The sequence below is a fragment of the Salmo salar genome, chromosome ssa17, assembly GCF_905237065.1.
Source record: "Salmo salar chromosome ssa17, Ssal_v3.1, whole genome shotgun sequence".
In the NCBI taxonomy this organism is placed as follows: domain Eukaryota; kingdom Metazoa; phylum Chordata; class Actinopteri; order Salmoniformes; family Salmonidae; genus Salmo; species Salmo salar.
Window position 1 is genome coordinate 65,606,032 of NC_059458.1, and position 20,304 is coordinate 65,626,335.

The 20,304-nt window shown below is 40.3% G+C and overlaps 2 protein-coding genes across 2 annotated transcripts; one reads left to right on the plus strand and one right to left on the minus strand.

Annotated features, from left to right (window-relative positions):
* Positions 1 to 6,684: 6,684 nt before the first annotated feature.
* Positions 6,685 to 8,735, plus strand: LOC123728085 (zinc finger protein OZF-like). The gene is made up of 4 exons (XM_045698651.1): positions 6,685 to 6,912; positions 7,023 to 7,027; positions 7,196 to 7,260; positions 7,356 to 8,735. Exons 1-4 carry the CDS (start codon positions 6,685 to 6,687, stop codon positions 8,318 to 8,320), a joined length of 1,263 nt encoding a protein of 420 aa, XP_045554607.1. The 3' UTR covers positions 8,321 to 8,735.
* Positions 8,736 to 13,220: 4,485 nt separating this feature from the next.
* Positions 13,221 to 20,010, minus strand: LOC106576390 (oocyte zinc finger protein XlCOF22). The gene is made up of 9 exons (XM_014153528.2): positions 19,868 to 20,010; positions 18,827 to 19,029; positions 18,633 to 18,722; positions 18,319 to 18,414; positions 17,750 to 17,860; positions 17,515 to 17,638; positions 17,002 to 17,212; positions 15,289 to 15,338; positions 13,221 to 15,176 (listed from the first exon to the last, which is right to left on the minus strand). The coding sequence occupies exons 1-9, from the start codon at positions 19,923 to 19,925 to the stop codon at positions 14,062 to 14,064; spliced, it is 2,058 nt and encodes a 685-aa protein (XP_014009003.1). The 5' UTR covers positions 19,926 to 20,010; the 3' UTR covers positions 13,221 to 14,061.
* Between the last annotated feature and the right edge of the window lie 294 nt (positions 20,011 to 20,304).

The window sequence follows — 20,304 nt, forward strand, 5'->3', positions numbered from 1 at the left end:
CATGGCACTGGCTGCTACTACACAAGAAAGTTTGTACCTTGTACAGTTATTGGGCGAGATGGATAGTGAGTGCCAATATACACCAGTAACAATCTTTGAAGATAACCAAGGTGTAATTGCTCTGTCAAAGAACCCAGTATGTCGTCAGAGATGTAAACATGTCGACATCAGATATCATTTCATTCGATCTGCACTCAGTGATGGTAAAATAAGTATTGAATATTGTCCAACGGCAGACATGGCTGCAGATGTTTTGACTAAACCTGTAACGAAGTTCAAAAATGAAAAATTCTTGGGTTACATGTTTGGAATATAAACTGACATTTGTGAGATGAATAACTGTAAGCTAAATGTGTTGATAAAGTTAGGTTGAATACGACTTGTACAGTATAAGAGCAAGTGGGGGTGTTGGCATGTGGACTAATATGTTGTTGAGTTGTGTTCTTACACTCGTACAGTCATGCCCTATGAGAGACGTATGACTGCACATGTGCGAAAATAAATAAAGTGCATTTTCCCCCGTTCTGGTTAAAACACCAATGATGAACATGTGTGTTTATTCCTCCGTTAAGTAAACCGGTATTCCTGTCCTGAAGATGTCAGCACCAACACGGCTTTATCACAGTTGCGGCTAACAGTATTTTCCAGTGACAACAGTATTTTTCAGTGACAACACGATTCTGCCGGCCTTCCTCGGTTACACACAGGTATGCGTAAACATGCGCTGTAACGAGATATGGCCGTGTGGGAACAATAATTATCCCTATAAAGGTGCGTATCAATTAAACCTTTTGTTTTTTTGAAAATTATTTATCGCCTTTATTAAAGATAAGGTCCTTGTTTCCAAAACCGTACCGCAAGCGATGCGTGTTAATGTTCAGATTGAGCATAGGGGCTCTTAACAAAACTCCGTACAGAAGACGCCTTCGTCCAATGACTCTTATGTGTAATGTAATAAAGGTTAAATAATGGTTAAATAAATACAAAATAATGGAACTGAGAGTCATGATCAAGGGCTAGGCCGTGTAGACTTGACCATTTTTGTATTCTGATCATGGAATTCCGAACACATCATGTGTCTACACCTACATTTAAATGTGTCCACATTGTGTCCCTCCCTATTCCCTTTTCCTGCGCTATATTCATATGCCAGTATGCATTCTGCAAATGGTGGAATAAGCTAAATATGATAACATGACAACAACTTGATGGCAGTTGTTAACTACTGTAGCTTACTAGCCAGCTAACCTCTGTAGCGAGCCAGCAAGCAAAGTTAAAGGGATTGCAAATGGGTTAGCATAACTCTAGCCAAAAAAAGTGAATTCTTTTTCTAAATATTAGCTAGCTGGCTAACAATTATGAGACCAGCAAACACCTTCCCCACATAAGATCAGCTCTACAAAAGATCTGTGAAAAGATCTGATGTGATTGGTCAAAAGACCAATTAGTGGAAAAATATCAGAATTGGGCTGCCTGTGTAACAACAGCCTTTACCTATATTTTCAATGCTTTTTATATATATATACTTTTTTTTACATTAAACAGTAACATGCAAAACACAAACAGAACAGCCAGAGGGATTCCACATAGAAATAAGAGAATAAAAAAATTATAGTAAAACAAATCCACATGATATCAATTCAAATACAGACATGTAGCGAATACATTTTTTAAACATTTTGTTTTGTATACGTTTTAATGACTCTAAATAGTTTTCCAAATCAGATTAAAAAAATTAGAAAAGGAGCTTTTTCTTCATAAATGTTTATTTGTGTATGAAACATTTTCCAAATAAAATCAAACTTAGATATGTCAATAGTTGTATGCATTTTGAGGCCAAGATATAGTTTTACATCAGTCCAGAACACTTCACTATATAAACAATGACAGAATAAGTGTTGAGTTGAGTTGAGTTTATTTTATTTTTACAGGGACAGTGCACATTAATCAACGTTTCAGTAAAAGTGCCGGTTTTAGCCAGCCGGCTAATTTTCAACCGCAGTCCCTGGGCAGGTTATTAAAAACAATTACAATATAGACAATCATTGAACAGTGAGCACACGCAGAGTAACATAGGACAAGCAAGACATAGCATACAGACAGAGCAACATAGGACAAGCAAGATGTAGCATACAGACAGAGCAACATAGAACAAAAAGCAACAAGACAAAATCCATAAAAACAACAAAGTGTTTCCACACCTCACAAGCTACAGACAACAGACAACATGGAAAGCGGCAATACACAGCTAGGGATTATGTTCACAAGTCTGATTGACCTTTAGCCATGTCTTCATGTATTTTGTGAAAGTGTGATATGTGGTGCAGTTATGTGTGTCTGATGGCAGTGTATTCCAGACATGGGAAGCTCTCACAGAGAAAGCAGATTTACTAAAGGTGCTTTTCCTTAAGGGAACTATACAGTCACCTCTCATGGCAGACCTTGTGGATCTGCTGCCATATGTTTGGGTTTTCTGTTTTACAAAAATACTGAGTGGAGGGGGGAGCCAGGCCATTTAGGATCTTGAATACAAGACATGCGTCGGTGTATTGCACAAGATTTTCCCAACTCAGGAGCTCATGCTTTCTGAGGATGTAACAGTGATGATGGCTATTGGGCTTCCTATCGAGCACTTTGAGAGCCTGTTTGTAGACAGACTGAATAGGTTTTAATGTTGTATAGCAAGCTTGGGTCCAACTAGTCAAGCAGTATGTTAAGTGGGGGAGTATCATCGATTTGAAATACAGTTTTGCTACCTCTGTGGTCAAACAATTTAGTATAAATCGGAAATTAGCTAGGTTGAATTTGGTTATTTGAATTACCTTTTTCACATGCTTTTTAAAAGAGAGGTTGGAATCAAGTATGATTCCAAGGTACTTAAAATCAGATACCACCTGGAGCTTCTCCCCTGACACATAGACATCTGGCTCAGTAGCATCTGTTGCCCTCTTTGTGAAGAACATGCAAACTGTTTTTTTCACATTGAGATGCAAACACGAGTCACTGAGCCACTTTGTAACCTGGACCATTACAGTAGTGAGTTCTTGTGCAGCTTGTTGTTTGCTCTTTGCATGCACATATATCACTGTATCATCTGCAGACATTTGAACTTCAGACCCAGTGCAGACGGAAGGCAGATCATTAATGTACAAGCTGAACAGGAGGGTCCCCAGTATTGACCCTTGGGGCACGCCCACATCATAGCTAAGAGTGGGCGACAGCTCATTGCTCACTCTGACACACTGAGTTCTGCCTTCAAGGTATGATTTCATCCATCTCAAGGCATCGGGGGAAAAGTTGAAATTGGACAATTTTGTGATGAGAATCTCATGGTTAACAGTATCGAAAGCCTTCCTGTTCAATAGATTCAATTTCTAGTTCACAAAAACTGCATTCACTGTTAATATCAGGTATATATTTAGAAATCAAGCTATTACACAGATAGAATCTATGGATAATCTTAAAGGAGATGTCCTTTACTGTATTGGTCACCATAAATTTGTGTGGAGTGAGCCAAGCACGGTGCCAGTTTACATCAAAACGATGAAGCCCAACAAAATATCACAGAGGGAATAGACTTCCTGTAGAAATATCCATATAAAACAATTGTTGAATTTCTTATCTAGTAAACCTATGCCATTCACCTTGGATATCGCTTACAATAGGAGATATACCAAAATATGCATTATTCTGAAGTAAGGATTTTATCCCACTAGGTATAGCTTTTATAACTGTGTCCTATTCCTTGCTTGAAACCTCAGTTGTATCTTTCCATAAATTCTCTCCGCGTAAATAGATTCCCACTAATACTAACTAATTGGCTGACAAGGACAATGTTTTTCGAGTAACCAGTTACGGTAAAATAACATCTTGTTTCTATGTAATATCGACCCATTATTCCATATAAAACATTTATGAGGTGAAAAGTTGTGTTTATACAGCAAAGCCCAGCACATTAAAGCCAGCTTGTGAAAAGCTGCTCATTTCACAGGAAGTTTACCCACAATTTACGGACATTGTAGTAAAAAAATTAAGCCCTCCGAGCTTCTGAAAAACAAAATGAGGTATAATATTCCAGAAACTATGAGGATTTTTTTCTGTACCTTTTAACCCAGTTGACTTTTGATATCTGATTGAAGAGAGTGAAGTCTAAGACATTTAGACCGCCATCACAAACCCTGTTGGTGATAACATCTTTTTTTTATCTTATGTGGCTTGTTTTTCCATATGTAGTTGTACAAAAGCCTATCTAAGGTACAGCAAGTGGATTTGGGAATGTCAATAGATGAAAAAAGATAGGATGCATGAGATAGCCCGTCAGCTTTGGATAAAAGCACGCTTCCTTGAAGACTTAAATCCCTCCCTAACCATGATGATACTTTTTTTGTTGACAGATTCAGTTACAGGGTTCAAATTAAGATCATTCACAGCCTTAAGATTTTTGGTGTTCTTATACATCGAGGTAGGTTACAGTATCTTTTTCAGAGAGGTTACAATCTGCTGGATTGACAGCTCCTTTCAGAACAAACATCTCACATTTGAAAAGATTTAATACCAAACCTGAGAACTGCTTCACAATATCCAATGCTTATCTAGTTTGTGACACATTTTTCAAAAAAAGTGATGTCATCCGCCAGTTGGGATATCTTGATCTCTCTGGCCTGGAATGTAACGCCTTCAAATTAACTTTGATGAACTAATGAGCATAAGATTTGAGATACTAACAAAAATAAAAAAAGTGAGATTGGACAACCTTGTCGTATTCCTTTGTAAATGTTAAACCTTGAGGATGTTCCATGACAGAGTTTGATACAGCTATTGCCACCATTATACAGAATTCTAATAGCATTAACAAAAAATGACAAAACTTCAAATGCTTAAGACGATCAAAGATAAAATTGTGATTTACGATCAAATGCTTTCTGAAGATCCAAAAACAAGAAAACAGGGAAGTCATCCAATAGATCACAATACTCAACCAAGTCTAACACCAGCCTCAGATTATTAGATATATGGCACCCTTTCATTAACCCTGATTGATATTCATCAATCAGATAATTCAAGCAAGACTTTAACCTTTTCGCAAAGATTAAGGCTATAATTTTGCAGTCGTTAGTTAGGTGTGTGTGATTGGACGCCAATTATCAATATGCAAGAGATCCTTGTGTGGTTTAGGTATAAGAGTAATAACCCCTTGCTTCAGAGAGGCAGGTAGTTCTCCCTTCTTTATAGCCTCCTTAAAGGTTTCAAGAAAAAATAGTGCTATTGAGAGGGATAAAAGTGAAGGTTACTAAGAGCAAACTAAAATCTCGTCCGCACTCGCCACCATCTTCCTGGAACCTCCTATATTTTCAGTGCGATCTTCGTGTTCGGATAGCAAAGTCACATGTAAGTGTCAAGTGTCGACACGGCCAAGGATACTGTTAATATTTTTCAGATAACTCTTCAGCTGTTTCAAGGTGAGCATCCAGAGGACCTCAACAAAATTAAGATCCATCTTGACAGATTCTCATCCAGTGGTCTTTCACAGGTGAGTTGGTATGGTATGTTCTTTCTGTATATAGGGTCAAATATATCAAATTATCTGGTTGCCCTGCTTTTTGTATCGTTGTGTTGAATTTATGTTACAGAATAATGATGCACAGATAGATGCGTTGGAAGCAAACTTCCTCAAGCTCACCAAAAACCTTCTTGAAGACCCAGTCGAGAGGATCCAATTCTTCAAGGTATGGAACTGTTTATTCCCAGCTGGCTTAAATCTTAATTGTGAATAACAACATTTCATAATTGAATAGCAGGCATTATCAACCAGTTGAATTATCAAAAAAAGTTTATAGTCAATGTCTGACGAACATTCAGTCTGCCATTCTGCTATAGCAACTGTGCCAAGAGCAGCAACATCAATATTATCTATCCTTGGTTTGCAGATGTACTTGTCTGTCATACAAATTGTGGGACTCCTTTCACTTGCTCTCTCTATCTCCCTCTCAGGCAGATTTCCCTGTGGTGTATGGCAAATCTGCTACCAGTGCCAGACCTTAAGCAGGTAGAGAGAAAACCAAGGAATATGTAAATATCACTGATATTCAATGGAGTCTTTATGAGCTCCATTTTGGCTCTATGTTTGTTGTTATATCATCTTTAAAATGTTGCATTTAACACATTGAGAGTGATGTGTGAGATGTAAAAGGATTTCTATGCTTTTGTTAGTCTCATTTTTGGTGTACTGTCTTCATAGACTGCATCCTGGCTCAGCGCTGTACCCTCTGCCTCGGATGAGTGTCTGCAGTCTGTTTCTCACACAGAGGACCTGCAATACCTGCTTCAGCACCACACATGCTGTGGAAAGTTAGACAAACGTAATAATCTAAGCTCCTTTATCACAAGAAACACATTGTGACAGGCCGTCACAATGTGTTTTAGTTTACTGTCCTCTACCCTTGTGTCTGTCAGTATTTCCCTCCCCTGCAGAAGACTGCATCCTCGCTTCACTGTCCCTCCCTACCACAGTGGGAGTGGCATATGGCTCTGACAGCAAATTAGATGTCTTGCCTAACTTGGAAGGCTCTACCCATGTAAGCAGAGAGATGGAGACTTTGTCAGACAGCAGAGATTATCAACAGGCAGAATCAAGAGCACGTTTAGATGACAACCAGAACAGTAATGAAGACAAGAGTGTCTACCATGGGTAGCGATGATGATGAATGCACAGAGAGAGGTGTGGAAGAGGAGAATGAAAACATAAGTGCTGTGGGAAGGGTTATTACCGAACCAAAGGACCAGAGGAGATGTGAAGGGGCTGTTGGGGACCTGTGTGCTGCTGGAGCACCAGACCTCACAGCCAACTCTCCAATGGTCACCTCCAGTGTGGCTCAAAATCCTCAATATTTCCCCCCTGAATTACACTCAAAAGTAAAGGGGACCACTGAGTCAATTCCTCCAAGAGATCTAGAAAGAGCCCAGGAGGGAGGATGGCTGAGTCCAGTGTGAACTCTGATACACCTCTGCTTGAATCCTCACAGGAAACGTAAGAGCAAAGTGTGTTTGAATTGTGCTTGTGAATTAGGTTTGTTTGACATACACCACCAACACCATGCATCTTTACGTTTGAATCCATTATATTAAACTACTGTTATCTACTACTGTTGTGCATTAGTATTTAACTAAACATGCTCTGTGGATCCTTCCCTAACAGGACTGGTGCTGAAGAATCAAGACCATTTTCTCTAGACCATAACGACACAGAAGAGGAAAACAATGGTAAGACTTTTGAAACGTACTTATAAATGGGGCCCCAAGAATTCCATAGTTGTGCAAAGACAATGGCATTTATTTTCTTGCTTTATTCTCCACAGAACCTGCTTCAGGGGAGTCTTCTCGGCTGTCTAGCTGTGCTCAACCACCACCTAGTGACGTATCACCATCCTCTGAGACTCTTTCAAAAGCATTGTCCACTGCACGGCGTATTGCCCACAAGTGCTCCCAGTGTGGAAGGTGTTTTATCTATCCATCTCAACTGGCTCAGCATCAGCGAATTCGCACTGGAGATCGACCCTATAAATGCACCCAGTGCGGAAAGACTTTCAGTAATTCAACTGGGCTTTCAAAACACCACCAACAACACTGTCTAGACGTGACCTTCGATTGCCCCAAGTGTGGAGAGAGTTTCAGATCTATCCGCGAGCGGTTCAAACACCCATCTACTCACAAGTCCCTCATATGTCTGTTGTGTGGAAAGAGTTGCCAGACGACTTATGATTTGCGAAAGCACCAGCAAACACATAGTGTGACGCCTTCGTTCAACTGCTCTCTCTGTGAAAAACATTTCAAGATCCTGTCGAGCCTAACCAGGCACAACAGGACCCATTCAGTGGAGGGGGGGTATGCTTGTTCCAAGTGTGGGAAAACATTTGGATCTTTAAGTGAACGGCTCCAACATGAGAGGACACACAGGGCACAGCTCAACTGTACGGAGTGCGGACGGAGTTGCAGTTCCCGCTCCGAACTAAAGAGTCACCAGCAAACTCAATCTCATGAACCGCTCTTCAACTATCGACACTGTGTAGACAAATTCTTTGGGTCAGTTGAGCTGAAGATCCACCAAAGAACTCATGCAGTGGACAAACCCCATCAGTGTGACGCGTGTGGAAAGTGCTTTGGCGCCTTAGCCACCCTTGTACTCCACCAACGGACACACACGGGCGAGCGTTCATACAGCTGCCCTTACTGTGGGAAGTGTTTCTCTCAGTTGGCTAATCTTACTGTGCACACAAGGATTCACACAGGGGAGAGACCTCACATCTGCTTTCAGTGCAAGTAAGGGTTTTGCTCAGTCGGTGACATGCAGAAGCATGAGCGCTCTCACACCAAAGAGAAACCTTACAGGTGCACAGTTTGTGGAAAGGCCTTCACATTGTCAAGTCATTTGACGGTTCACATACGCAGTCACACAGGAGAGCGCCCCTACACCTGCCCTGAGTATGGAAAGAGTTTTGCGCAGAGCTCTGTCTTAACTAAGCATCAATTCACCCATACAAGACAGAGGCCATACCCATGTTATCACTGTGTAAAAAGTTACACCCGTCTCACACACTTGAAGAGACACCTACAAACACACACTTGAGGCAGTCCGAGGTGTTTTCATGTTTTGGTTTCATTCTGAAAAGCGTTGCCATGGAATTAGTGCAGATTGCTGTTTCACTGTCTGTCTATGTGTTATGCTGAATAACGTCAATGTATAACTGAAAACCATGCTCATTCTCATGCCTTTTTTCTCAAACTGTAGTTTGTGTACATTACTGCCAACACGGATGGAAAGTAAACATTTCAAAATATAAAATAACCTCTTTCAAGTTACAGTATGTGTCATATCAATGAGGCATTTTATGATACTTTCTAGCTGGGGCCTGCTTCTCTCTGGCAGTTTGGGCCTGCTTCTCTCTGGCAGTTTGTGGTTTGATTCAGAGTTTATTTTGAATGTAACAAATGTCTGCATAAAAACCAATACAAAAACTGAAAAGACAATATTTGAACTTTGAAATACAACTGTATTTCTTTTCTTTCTTCAATGAAAATGAAAGCTGCTATACAGCAGGCTTAATTTATTATATATTCTACCTTACCTATTCTATATATAATAAGCATTTGGCTTAATTAAAAATAAAACACAGACAGGTGTGTACATAAATCTTATTTTTTCTCATTTTATTCAACTGTTACCATGCACCTGCAAAAAAGATAGCTCAGATGTGCGAGTGCCTTTTGAATTTTATAACTTTGCATATAGAAATAGAGCCGACATGATTCCTTGTTCTTCATGTCAGAGAGGCATGTTTGTTTTACATTACATATTTATATCTGAACGTTCCAAAACTAACTTGTGACCTACTGAACGTGCCCCTAATATGTGAGGTAGCTGTGTCATGGTTACTGCCCTATGCCCATATATGGAGTTCCTGCTGCAAAGGATGAGACGGCACAGACAGCCCAATTCTGATACGTTTTCCACAAACTGGTATTTTGACCTATCAGATCAGCTCTGAAAAAGATCTGATGTGATTGGTCAAAAGACCAGTTAGTGGAAAAAAATTCAGAATTGGGTACCTGTGTAAATGCAGCCAAATATTAATTTCAAATCAAATTTTATTACCGTAAATTCCGGACTATAAGCCGCAACTTTTTTCCCACGCTTTGAACCTCGCGGCTTAAACAATGACGCGGCGAATATATGGATTTTTCCCGCTTTCCATTTTTTTTTCTCTAAAAAACACATTCTGTGACGTGCTCAGTTTTTTGGCGGCATGAAGCTTTCATTAGACCAATGAAATTGCCGAACGGGTTAAGGTCAAACAACTTTTTTGTTTACTGTTTAGATTAAATCAAGCGCTCTCAAACTTCCCATCATTCTGATTACGGTAGTCATTTTGTCACCCTCATCATGGCAAAGACACTGAGAAATGCATATGATGCAGCTTTCAAGTTGAAGGCGATTGATCTGGCTGTTGTAAAAGGAAATAGAGCTGCTGCACGGGAGCTTGGTCTTAATGAGTCGATGATAAGATGTTGGAAACAGCAGCGTGAGGAATTGACTCAGTGCAAAAAGACAACTAAAGCTTACTGCTAATTTTTTATTTTTTGTTACAAGCCGTGTTTCGTTAAAGCCTATTTATTTTTGTTACAAGCCGTGTTTCTTTAAAGCCTATTTATTTTTGTTACAAGCCGTGTTTCGTTAAAGCCTGTGAAAAGTTCATTTGTTTCAATGTACCGGTAGGCACCTGCAGCTTATAGACATGTGCGGCTTATTTATGTTCAAAATAAAAAAAAAAATTACAATTCAGTGGGTGCGGCTTATATTCAGGTGCGCTTAATAGTCCGGAAATTACAGTAGTCACATGCGCAGAATACAACATTCACCTTACGGTGAAATGCTTACTTACGAGCCCCTAGCTAGCTAGTAGCGCCGCTACACACTACTAGGAGCGCCGCCTCTGGGTGAACGTTTTCTTGTTTGCTTATGGTGGAATACAGCTCATTAAGTGCTGCCTTAGTGCCAGCCTCTGACTGTGGTGGTATGTAAACAGCTACGAAAAATACAGAAACTCTCGATGTAGATAGTGTGGTCTACAGTTTATCATGAGATACTCTACCTCAGGCGAGCAATAGCTCGAGACTTCCTTAGATATCGTGCACCAGCTGTTATTTACAAAAATACATAGTCCGCCGCCCCTTGTCTTACCAGACGCTGCTGTTCTATCCTGCCGGTACAGCATATAACCAGGCAGCTGTATGTTGATATTGTCGTCGTTCAGCCACGACTCCGTGAAGCATAAGATATTACAGTTTTGAATGTCCCGTTGGTAGTTTAATCTTGCGCATATGTCATCTATTTTATTCTCCAAAGATTGCACGTTTGCTAGCAAAATGTAAGGATGTGGGGGTTTATTCGATCGCCTACGAATTCTCAGAAAGCAACCTGCCCTTTGGCCCCTTTTTCTCCGCCTATTCTTTACGCAAATCACGGGTGATCTGGGCCTGTTCCTGAGAAAGTAGTATATCGTTCGCGTCGGGCTCGTCAGACTCGTTAAAGGGAAAACATTATTCTGCCAGTCCGTGGTGAGTAATCGCAGTCCAGAAGTTATTTTCGGTCATAAGAGACGGTAGCGGCAACATTATGTACAAAATAAGTTTAAAAAAAAAGTTTAAAAAAAAGCAAATAAACAAACAAAAAAAAGAATCGGTTGGGGACACACAACATTTCTGTGCCTATATTGAAATGCCTGCCAAATGGCCACATTCCTCATTGACTGTGGATTGAAAATGTTGTCTGATTTCTTGGGATGTCCTCCCAAGCCCATGTTTGATTGAGATATCTAGAAAATATAGTTTTTGTAGGCTCTGATGATATCTGATTGGATTTAAGTTATTTTGTTTGTGGGTCATTAGCAGTATGTCAGCCCTGGGCCCAGTTTTTTTTTTAAAGTCTATATGGATTTCATAGAAATATAATGAATAGAACGAGAGACCTCATTCAAGTCAATGATTAGTCCGTTCTATTCATTATATTTCTATGCATTTCATCCTATCCAGGAGAATAGATACCATTTGAAAAACTGTGTTCTGTTGATTCAGAACTATAATTGTTAGTGAAAACAGTAGATTTGATATAATACACAACCAACTCTTACAGTGCAACTGCAAAGGTATTCAAGTATGCAAGTTTTTATTTTGATGACCAGGTACGCTTTCTGAAGGTTAGAAAATGCCCCCACCACTTTGTGTATATTGTTTCATTTGCAGAAATCGCTTCAATGAGACCATTTGCAAGATTGACACACAGAGAAGAACAAATGACAAACGTTCTGTAGCAGAGTAGCGATGTATCTAATACCTTTTCCTTTCTGGGTGTTCAATACAATCACCAGCATTACTTTAGCATTGTGAAGAAGAATTGTATTTATTTTATTCACACAGAAGATATCACCCCTCTAGGAAACTGGTCCTGAGGTCCATAGTGTCAGGTCTGGATGAGACACTACCCCCCCCAGCTGGAGGACTCAGTCCCAACTTGAAGCTCGTCTGCATGTGATGTAGCGGTAAAACAAATAGATGGGGTAAACTCTGATCACCGGTCGTGGTGAAAAAAGTAACACCCTATATTTTCAATACATTTTTCCTCAAAGATGGGTAAACTGTAAAAAAAATGTAATAACTACTTCCTCTGTAGTTAACAACTTGGAAAAACCTCTGTGAAACCTGTATGTCTGCATTTACACAGGCAGACAAATTCTGATATTTTTTCACTAATCTTTTGACCAATCAGATCAGCTCTGGAAAAAGATTGGTCAAAAGACCAATTAGTGGGAAAAAGATCAGACTTGGGCTGCCTGTGTAAACACAACCTATGTGAACTGTGCTGATTGAATCATGTTTGTGGATGGGGTGATAGAGACATCTGTTTCAGCTCATGTTTTACCCACTGCAAAATGAGAACATGTTACTGATAGAAGAAAAGGAAGATACAGGTAACTTCCTAAAACCAACATAGTGTCTTAATAGGGCTTTGGGCCTGCCAGCACGGCTTCAATGCCATTTGGCACAGATTATACAAGTGTCTGGAACTCTATTGGAGGGATGTGACACCATTCTTGCTCAAGAAATTCCACAATTTGGGGTTTTGTTGATGGTGGTGGAAACGCCTGTCTCAGTGTTCAATTGGGTTGAGATCTGGTGAGACACGCTTTAAACCCCCTAAGCTTCTTTGAGACCCCTGTTTCAAAGTCACTGAGATCTCTTCCAGCCATTGTAGCTAAAATAATGGGCAACTGGGTATTTTTATCCATGACCCTAAGCATGATGGGATGTAAATTGCTTAATTAACTCAGGAACCACACCTGTGTGGAAGCAACTGCTTTCAATATACTTTGTATATATACTCCCTCATTTACTCAAGTGTTTCCTGTATATTGGCAGTTACCATCATTCTGAGCTTTGGCTTGTTTGATTGCACGAAGCACAGTCGGGGGCCCCTGGCATCCTCTGGTCCAACCAGGACATCTAGGGCAGTCCCGTTCCAGTTCTGAACAGTCACCTGTACGATAACCCTGTAAGCCAGTGCCAGATGGGAGCACACCAGCATGTAATGATTATGAAAATGCTTGACTCAATCATTCATCTACTTTAATGTTTTGGAATGGCACAACGTTTACACAAAGGCTAAACGGTTGGCATTTTTAGATGGATATGTTTATTGATATATGAATGCATAACTCAATTACAGAAGAGTAGATTCTGCCGATTATACTGCATTCAACAGAACACTAAATCACTATATCACCATGGAAATAAATCCAGGCGCTGAACATTTAAACAGTTTCACCAAAACTCCATATAACATTACGTAAACAAACAGGTGGAACAGCCTCAATATGTACATAAGCCATTCCACTGGTTTTCATCCTCGACTATTATGCAGAGTGATTTTTAAAAAGAGCAAGTTCAGTATTTAACAACTTAATGTTAGATGGTGCATCACCTTGAAAGTAGTCTATGGGCCAGGAAAACCTGTAATCTATGGTTCAGTTTTCTTTAAGCAGCCACTACAAATTTAAGCTAATTTTAAACACCGCTAACTACAAATCAAAGGGAGTGATAGGGTCAATTATGCAATTGTTCTAAATGTAATAGCCAAATCACCCGAAATGAATCCAATATTATTGGTTTCACATTAGCATAAGGTAATTTAGCAATTTCATGGATGCCCCATATCACTTCCATTGATTGTCAGCTAGTGGGGGCTCAAGTTAGCTTGTTAATTTGTAGTGTCTGTTTAAAGAAAACGGAAGCACAGATTACAGTGTCTCCTGGCACATTGACTACTTAAAGGGCGAGGAATCGTCAAGCTGTAAATTACTGAACTTCCCCTTGAACTGGGAAACAAGGCTTTAAAGTGTTGAGGATATGATAAATTAGTTTGGTACTGGGTGTACTTCCTGCATCTCCACTAATGCCACTATTACAAAAGCTCTACCAAAAAAAGCGTATTGTAAATACACACTACAACTTTCAATGATTTTTCTTCATGTGATAGTTCAGGTGTGAACTGCGTTTGTAAGTATTCGGGCAACGAAGACATGAATATGGCCTCTCCCCTGAATGAACTAGCAAATGTTTTTTTAAGCAAGTTCTCCGGATAAAACCCCTTCCACATTCATTACAAGTGTAGGGACGCTCTCCCCTATGCCCACGCATGTGGACGACTAAATGGCTTGACTTAAAAAAACGTTTGTCACACTCTTTGCATTGGTAAGGTCTCTCCCCAGTGTGAAAGCGCTGGTGTACCTGCAGATCCCCTCCTGATGGAAACGCCTTCCCACACACAGAGCACATGTACGGTCTCTCCCCTGTGTGGAGCCTTATGTGCACAGTGAGATTACCTTTCTGAGTGAAACATTTACCACAGTAGGAGCAGGAAAAGGGACGATAATTCATATGAGTGCGCATGTGATCCTTGAGGCGACGGTTTGTTACGAAGGACTTTCCACATTGGTGGCAATGGTGTGTTCTCGGAAGTTGCAAACCTTTCTTCTTTGGAAGGTGCGACGATGGCCTCAGATCCGACCTCTTGTGGGCTTCCACATGGTGCACTAGGCTGGGCAAGTTGCTGAAGGTCATTCCACATTTGTGACAGTCGAGCGTTTGGACGACGCTGTGACTTTTTTCGTGGGCTTCCAGTTGATTCGATTCGGGAAAGCTCCTTGCACAGTGACGACACTGGAATGGATATTGTGGTGATGTCTTAAAACTCTTCCCGCTCTGTGGACAGATGTACATGGCTTCGTTGTGTGGACACTGGTGTCTCAATTTCTCACGTAGAGAACCAAACTCTCTCCAGCACTTCAGGCAGCTAAAGGCAGTGCCCACACATTGCATCCTCTTATGGTTTGACAGACTTGTAAAGAATTTGAATCTATTCCCGCAGTTGGAGCACTTGTATGGATTATCCCCACAGTGAATTTGCTGGTGTTGGACAAGTTGAGACTGATAATTAAAGCACTTCCCACACTGAGGACACTGGTGGAAAATGTTCATGTGTGATGAACTGGAAGTAGATGGGGCACACTCATTTGAAGCTGAAGAAAGGGGAGTCAACACCTGAAACGATACCCCTGCAACTGGGTCTGCGGAAAAAAGAATAAAAACATTGACGTTTCCCCTACCATTGTCCCACAATGGTCAACTGAGGCTATCCAAAGGGTAAATGTACTTGACTAAAAGTTAGTGAGGTCTCACCTGTATCACCACCTTGCATGACACTGGTAGGAGAAAGACCAGAACCAACCCTGTGAAAGGCACAAAACAGAAATGCAAATTGATGACCATTACTAAGTCAAGTGGTAAAGTTGTTTGAGGCACTGTTTCAAACAACAAAAATGTATAAATTAATTCTCACATACAGTGTCTCAAAGTATTCACACCACTTGACTTATTCCACATTTTGTTGTTACAGCCTGAAATCAAAATGGATTAAATAAAAACAATTCTCACCCATCTACACACAATACCCCATAACGATAAAGTGAACACGTTTTTAGAAATGTTTGCAAATGTTTTAAATTATATACAGAAATAATTAATTTACATAAGTATTCACACCCCTGAGTCAATACTTTGTAGAAGCACCTTTAGCACTGATTAATTACAGCTGTAAGTCAAAACTGTAACTCGGACACTCCGGAACATTCACGGTCTTCTTGGTAAGCAACTTCAGTGTGGATTTCGTCTTATGTTTTAGGTTATTGTCCTGCATCTCCCAGTGTCTGGTGGAAAGCAGACTGAACCAGGTTTTCCTCTAGAATTTTGCCTGTGCTTAGCTACATTCCGTTTACTCCATAACGATTACAAGCATACCTATAACACGATGCAGCTACCAGTATGCTTGAAAATATTGAGACTGGTACTGAGTAAGTATTATTTTAGTGCCTTGTATTTTTATTTAACTAGGCAAGTCAGTTAAGAACAAATTCTCATTTACAATGACGGCCTACTTGTAAAGCCCCCCCAGCCAAACCCTTCCCTAACCCAAATGACGCTGGGCCAATTGTGCGCCGCCCTATAGGACTCCCCCGATCACGGTCGATTGTGATACAGCCCGGGATCGAACCCGGGTCTCTAGTGACGCCTCTAGCACTGCGATGCATTGCCTTAGACTGCTGCGCCATTCGGGAGGCCAAGCATGATGCATGTTTTGGAATATTTGTTATTCTGTACAGGCTTCCTTCTTTTCACTGTCAATCAGGTTAGTATTGTAGAGTAACTACAATGTTGTTGTCCATCCCCAGTTTTCTCCTGTCACAGCCATTAAACTCTAACCGTTTTATATTCACCATTGGCCTCATGGTGAAATCCCTGAGCGGTTTTCTTCCTCTCTAGCAACTGAGTGGACGCCTGCATCTTTGTAGTGACTGGGTGTATTGATACACGATCCAAAGTATAATTAGTAACTTCACCATGCTCAAAGGGCTATTCAATGTCTGTCTTTTTATTTATTTGGAACCATCTACCAATAGTTGCCTTTCTTTGTGAAGCATTGGAAAACCTCCCTGGTCTTTGTGGTTGAATTTGTGTTTGAAATTCACTGAGGGACCGAACAGATAATTGTATGTGTGGGGTACAGAGATGTGGTAGTCATTGAAAAATAATGTTCAACGCTTATTGCCCACAGAGTGACTCCATTCAACTTCTTATGTGACTTGTTAAGCAAATATTTACTCCTGAACTTATTTAGGCATGCCATAAAAAAAGAGGTTAAATACTTATTGACTCAAGACATTTCAGCTTTTCATTTGTAAACATTTCTAAAAACATAATTTCAATTCGACATTTTGGGGTATTGTGTGTAGGCCAGTGACAAAACATCTCAATTTAATCCATTTTAAATTCAGGCTGTAACAACTACATTTGGAAAAATTCAAGGGGTGTGAATACTTTCTGAAGGCACTGTACCTTTTCTGTGCTGACTCGTCCTCTACATCAATGTCATCTTCATTCGCTTCATCACAGGTTTCATCGCAGCCTATAATATCTCTTGTGCTCCCCATTGCCACTAAATGTGCTGTCCTCATCCCCACACCAGTGTCCAGATTGGTACGGTTTAACTGGTCAGGGAAGGCATCAGATTCAATATCTGATTCCTGAGGAATGTCAGAGGAGGAAACTGCACAGATAAAAACAAATACGTTAAAAAGAAATGTAATATCTGCCAGGATGTTCTGAATACTTATCTCATATCCATAACTTACATTTTAATCTGTCAAATTGTTTATTATTTGGCTAATCCATCCCAGTTTAAATCCCTTTCAAATGAACAAGAAAGGTAAGGAACATGGTGAGAGGAAGTTCCTGCACATAAATCAGATTATTATCCTCAGATGCAGTTGTTACATCAATAAACCTTATCTGACCATGTGGTGCTAAAATGATGGGTAAAAAAAAAAGAGTACTTTTCTATGAACTTACTGTTTGTGTACAATGTTCTGCATTGTTTGTAATTCTGGAGCAGAAACTGGAGATCTTCTGAGTGAGAGAAAGACTGCAGGCATTCATCTAGGCCAGAGGAGCCAGCACTCAGCAACAATGCAGTCTTGGGAAAATAGGGACACAAATAAAATGCCAAAATAGATTCCAGGCCAACTACAGTTATTAATTGGAATGCCGTTCTCTCAAGACTGTCTTACGAAAGTGATTTCTGCACCTGCTTAAAGTCTGGTAGTGTAAGCAGCTCCTCCAACCTAGTGAGGAAGTCACAGACCAGTTCCTGAAGCGCTTTGTCAAAATCAGGTCTGAATTCCTCAAGGAACACCACCTGAAAAGATGGAGAGTCAGCGAGATAATGCAAAAGGAAAACGGTTAGCCTACTTAATGATTGGTTGGGAGACCCTGCATGATCCTACTTTGGGAGCCAAGTCTTTTCTTCTCTCTTGCCAGGGTCTACTAGTTATGACTTATCATACAACAAAATGCAATTTTTCAAGGACATTATTACTAGGTTCTCCCTGGCTGTACCATCGATCCAGTCAAGCCATATGGCAGAGACTGCCTTTCCAAACTGCCTCAACTATCTGAAGCGGACTAGACACCATTCACTTTCCATTTTGATTATTTGTTGTGCTGGTTTGTTTTGCTTTTGAAGCGTTTCGAGATTCTATTTTGTAATGAGAAGTGCTATATAAGCAAAATAAATTATTATTTGGTTGAGTCAGGCTAAAGAAAATGTTAAAGTAAAACAGGTTCAAGACAAGCTTGACATGAACAGCTACTTACTTGAACGAAGTGTTCACGCTCAACTGGGTCTGTAATCAAGCTTTGGGTGAGCTTGGCGAAGTTAGCTTCAGGTGATTCCATGCCTGCATCATAGGACTGTAAAACAATGTGGAAAACACACCGAAACCGGATGGTAATTTTTAGACTTGGTGTTAAAGGGGGTGACAAATGGCACACAACTGTCCATACCAACAAACTTAAGCTCTTGATTTGAATGTGGCTGAATTATCAGGGTATTAATTCTCATGTAAGTGTCCAGCAGGGGAAAAAAAGTTCAAATCTTGGCATTGTACTATGACATTTGATTTACCAACCTGAACCTGTGCAAGTTGAGAAGACTTTATAGAATAAAGGAGGGTTTGGAGGCTGACAGGGTGTTCAGCAGAAAATCGCCCCAAAGTTACCTGCAAGAAAAGTGGTGATGGAGTCTGATACTTTGCATAAAACTATTCTCTGCACTTCACCAATTGAAGTGATCCTGTATGAAAGATTAGACAGAATTTCTTACCCTTGCTCTCAGCCCCAAAATAAGGAGGGTTCTCTGTCTGTCAGTCATAAGTTCTGGGACAGTTTGTGTTACCACGGTCACAAACTCCTCTAATTTTCCATAGTGCTTGATGGCCCTCTGTTGTGATACCTGCCACATAAATGCAGACATCAGCCGTAGAGGTGGAACCAAAAGGCGCAGAGAGGAGAGAGGGATGGGGGAATCTATAATGTGAAAAGCACAGTGTGTTACTGTTAGATGGCTAGCTAAATCAATTATGTTTAGCTATGCATATCTTAGCTACCGTTATGTCATAATAACATTGTCATAACAAATGTCATAACAATCCCAGCAGACAATAGCCTGCGCCGAATTTGCATGTGGACACTCAATAACATAATAATAGCTAGCTAGCTAGTCAATAGCATATTATAAACTGGGTGGTTTGAACCCTGAATGCTGATTGGCTGACAGCCATGGTATATCAGACCGTATACCACGGGTATGACAAAATATGTATTTTTACAGCTCTAATTACGTTGGAAACGAGTTTATAATAGCAATGAGACACCTCGGGGGTTTGTGGTATATTGCCAATATACAACGGCAATGCTCTGTATCCAGGCACTCCGCGTTGCGTCGTGTGGAAAAACAGCCCTTAGCCATGGTATATTGGCCATATACCACACCCCCTCGGTCTTATTGCTTAAAAATATCGAATGGCACAGCTAGCTAACGTTAGATATACAAGTGGTTTTGCTAGAAACCGCACAATAGCTAGCTAGGTAGACGGCTACTTCCTTGACGTCAGGGTCGTTTTCACTAGACACCAAACGCTAGAATACTGACCGAAACGTGGAGCGAGAACCCGAATTTGTCCAATTAGAAACGCTCGTTTACATGTTCCGTTGCAAAACGTTTAGCTACGGTTTGCTCTTATACAACCCTGGTCATAGCTAGCTAGCGACCTGGTTATTACGCCCACCTAGGTTAGAAAGCTAGCTAGCAAACACACAATATTGTTTTCTATCTTGCAAGTTACCACAAATACCGTATACATACCCATTATGGCCCATGTGCCAATCAATATCTTAGCTACCTTAGCTAGTGAGCGCCGCATGAGACAGTAGAAAGTAAATCTATCTAGCTAACGTTACCACTATAAAAGAGGATGTGAAACCTTTGCCACCAAGTACTATTTTAACGTCAGTGTCCAAAAAGTCTTCAAAATAAAAGTCAGCAATTATGCTAAATGTGTAATATTTAACTATCAATCTGTTCAATAGATGTATTTATGAACTTGATTACTGCCAATGCAATCTGCATTTTAGTTATTACTAACTGTATTTACATGTAACCATTGACTTAATCATTAGTATAATAAGAGGTCCAAGACATCTGTAACAAGGGCATTGTAGACTAACATGAGACATCTACATCATCATACCATTATAGACCATATCTGTCTAAAATAGTATGCCTACTAATCACTTCCTCAT

What these genes read in the sequence shown, in the direction of transcription:
- LOC123728085 (XM_045698651.1), top strand. Translation starts at nt 6,685, where the DNA reads ATGGGTAGCGATGATGATGAATGCACAGAGAGAGGTGTGGAAGAGGAG. An exon ending in CACAGAAGAGGAAAACAATG is followed by an intron (nt 7,261 to 7,355) that starts GTAAGACTTTTG and finishes TATTCTCCACAG; the next exon opens with AACCTGCTTCAGGGGAGTCT.
- LOC106576390 (XM_014153528.2), bottom strand. Translation starts at nt 19,925, where the DNA reads ATGCGGCGCTCACTAGCTAAGGTAGCTAAGATATTGATTGGCACATGG. An exon ending in GACGAGTCAGCACAGAAAAG is followed by an intron (nt 15,339 to 17,001) that starts GTACAGTGCCTT and finishes TGCCTTTCACAG; the next exon opens with GGTTGGTTCTGGTCTTTCTC. An exon ending in CATGCAAGGTGGTGATACAG is followed by an intron (nt 15,177 to 15,288) that starts GTGAGACCTCAC and finishes TTTTTTCCGCAG; the next exon opens with ACCCAGTTGCAGGGGTATCG.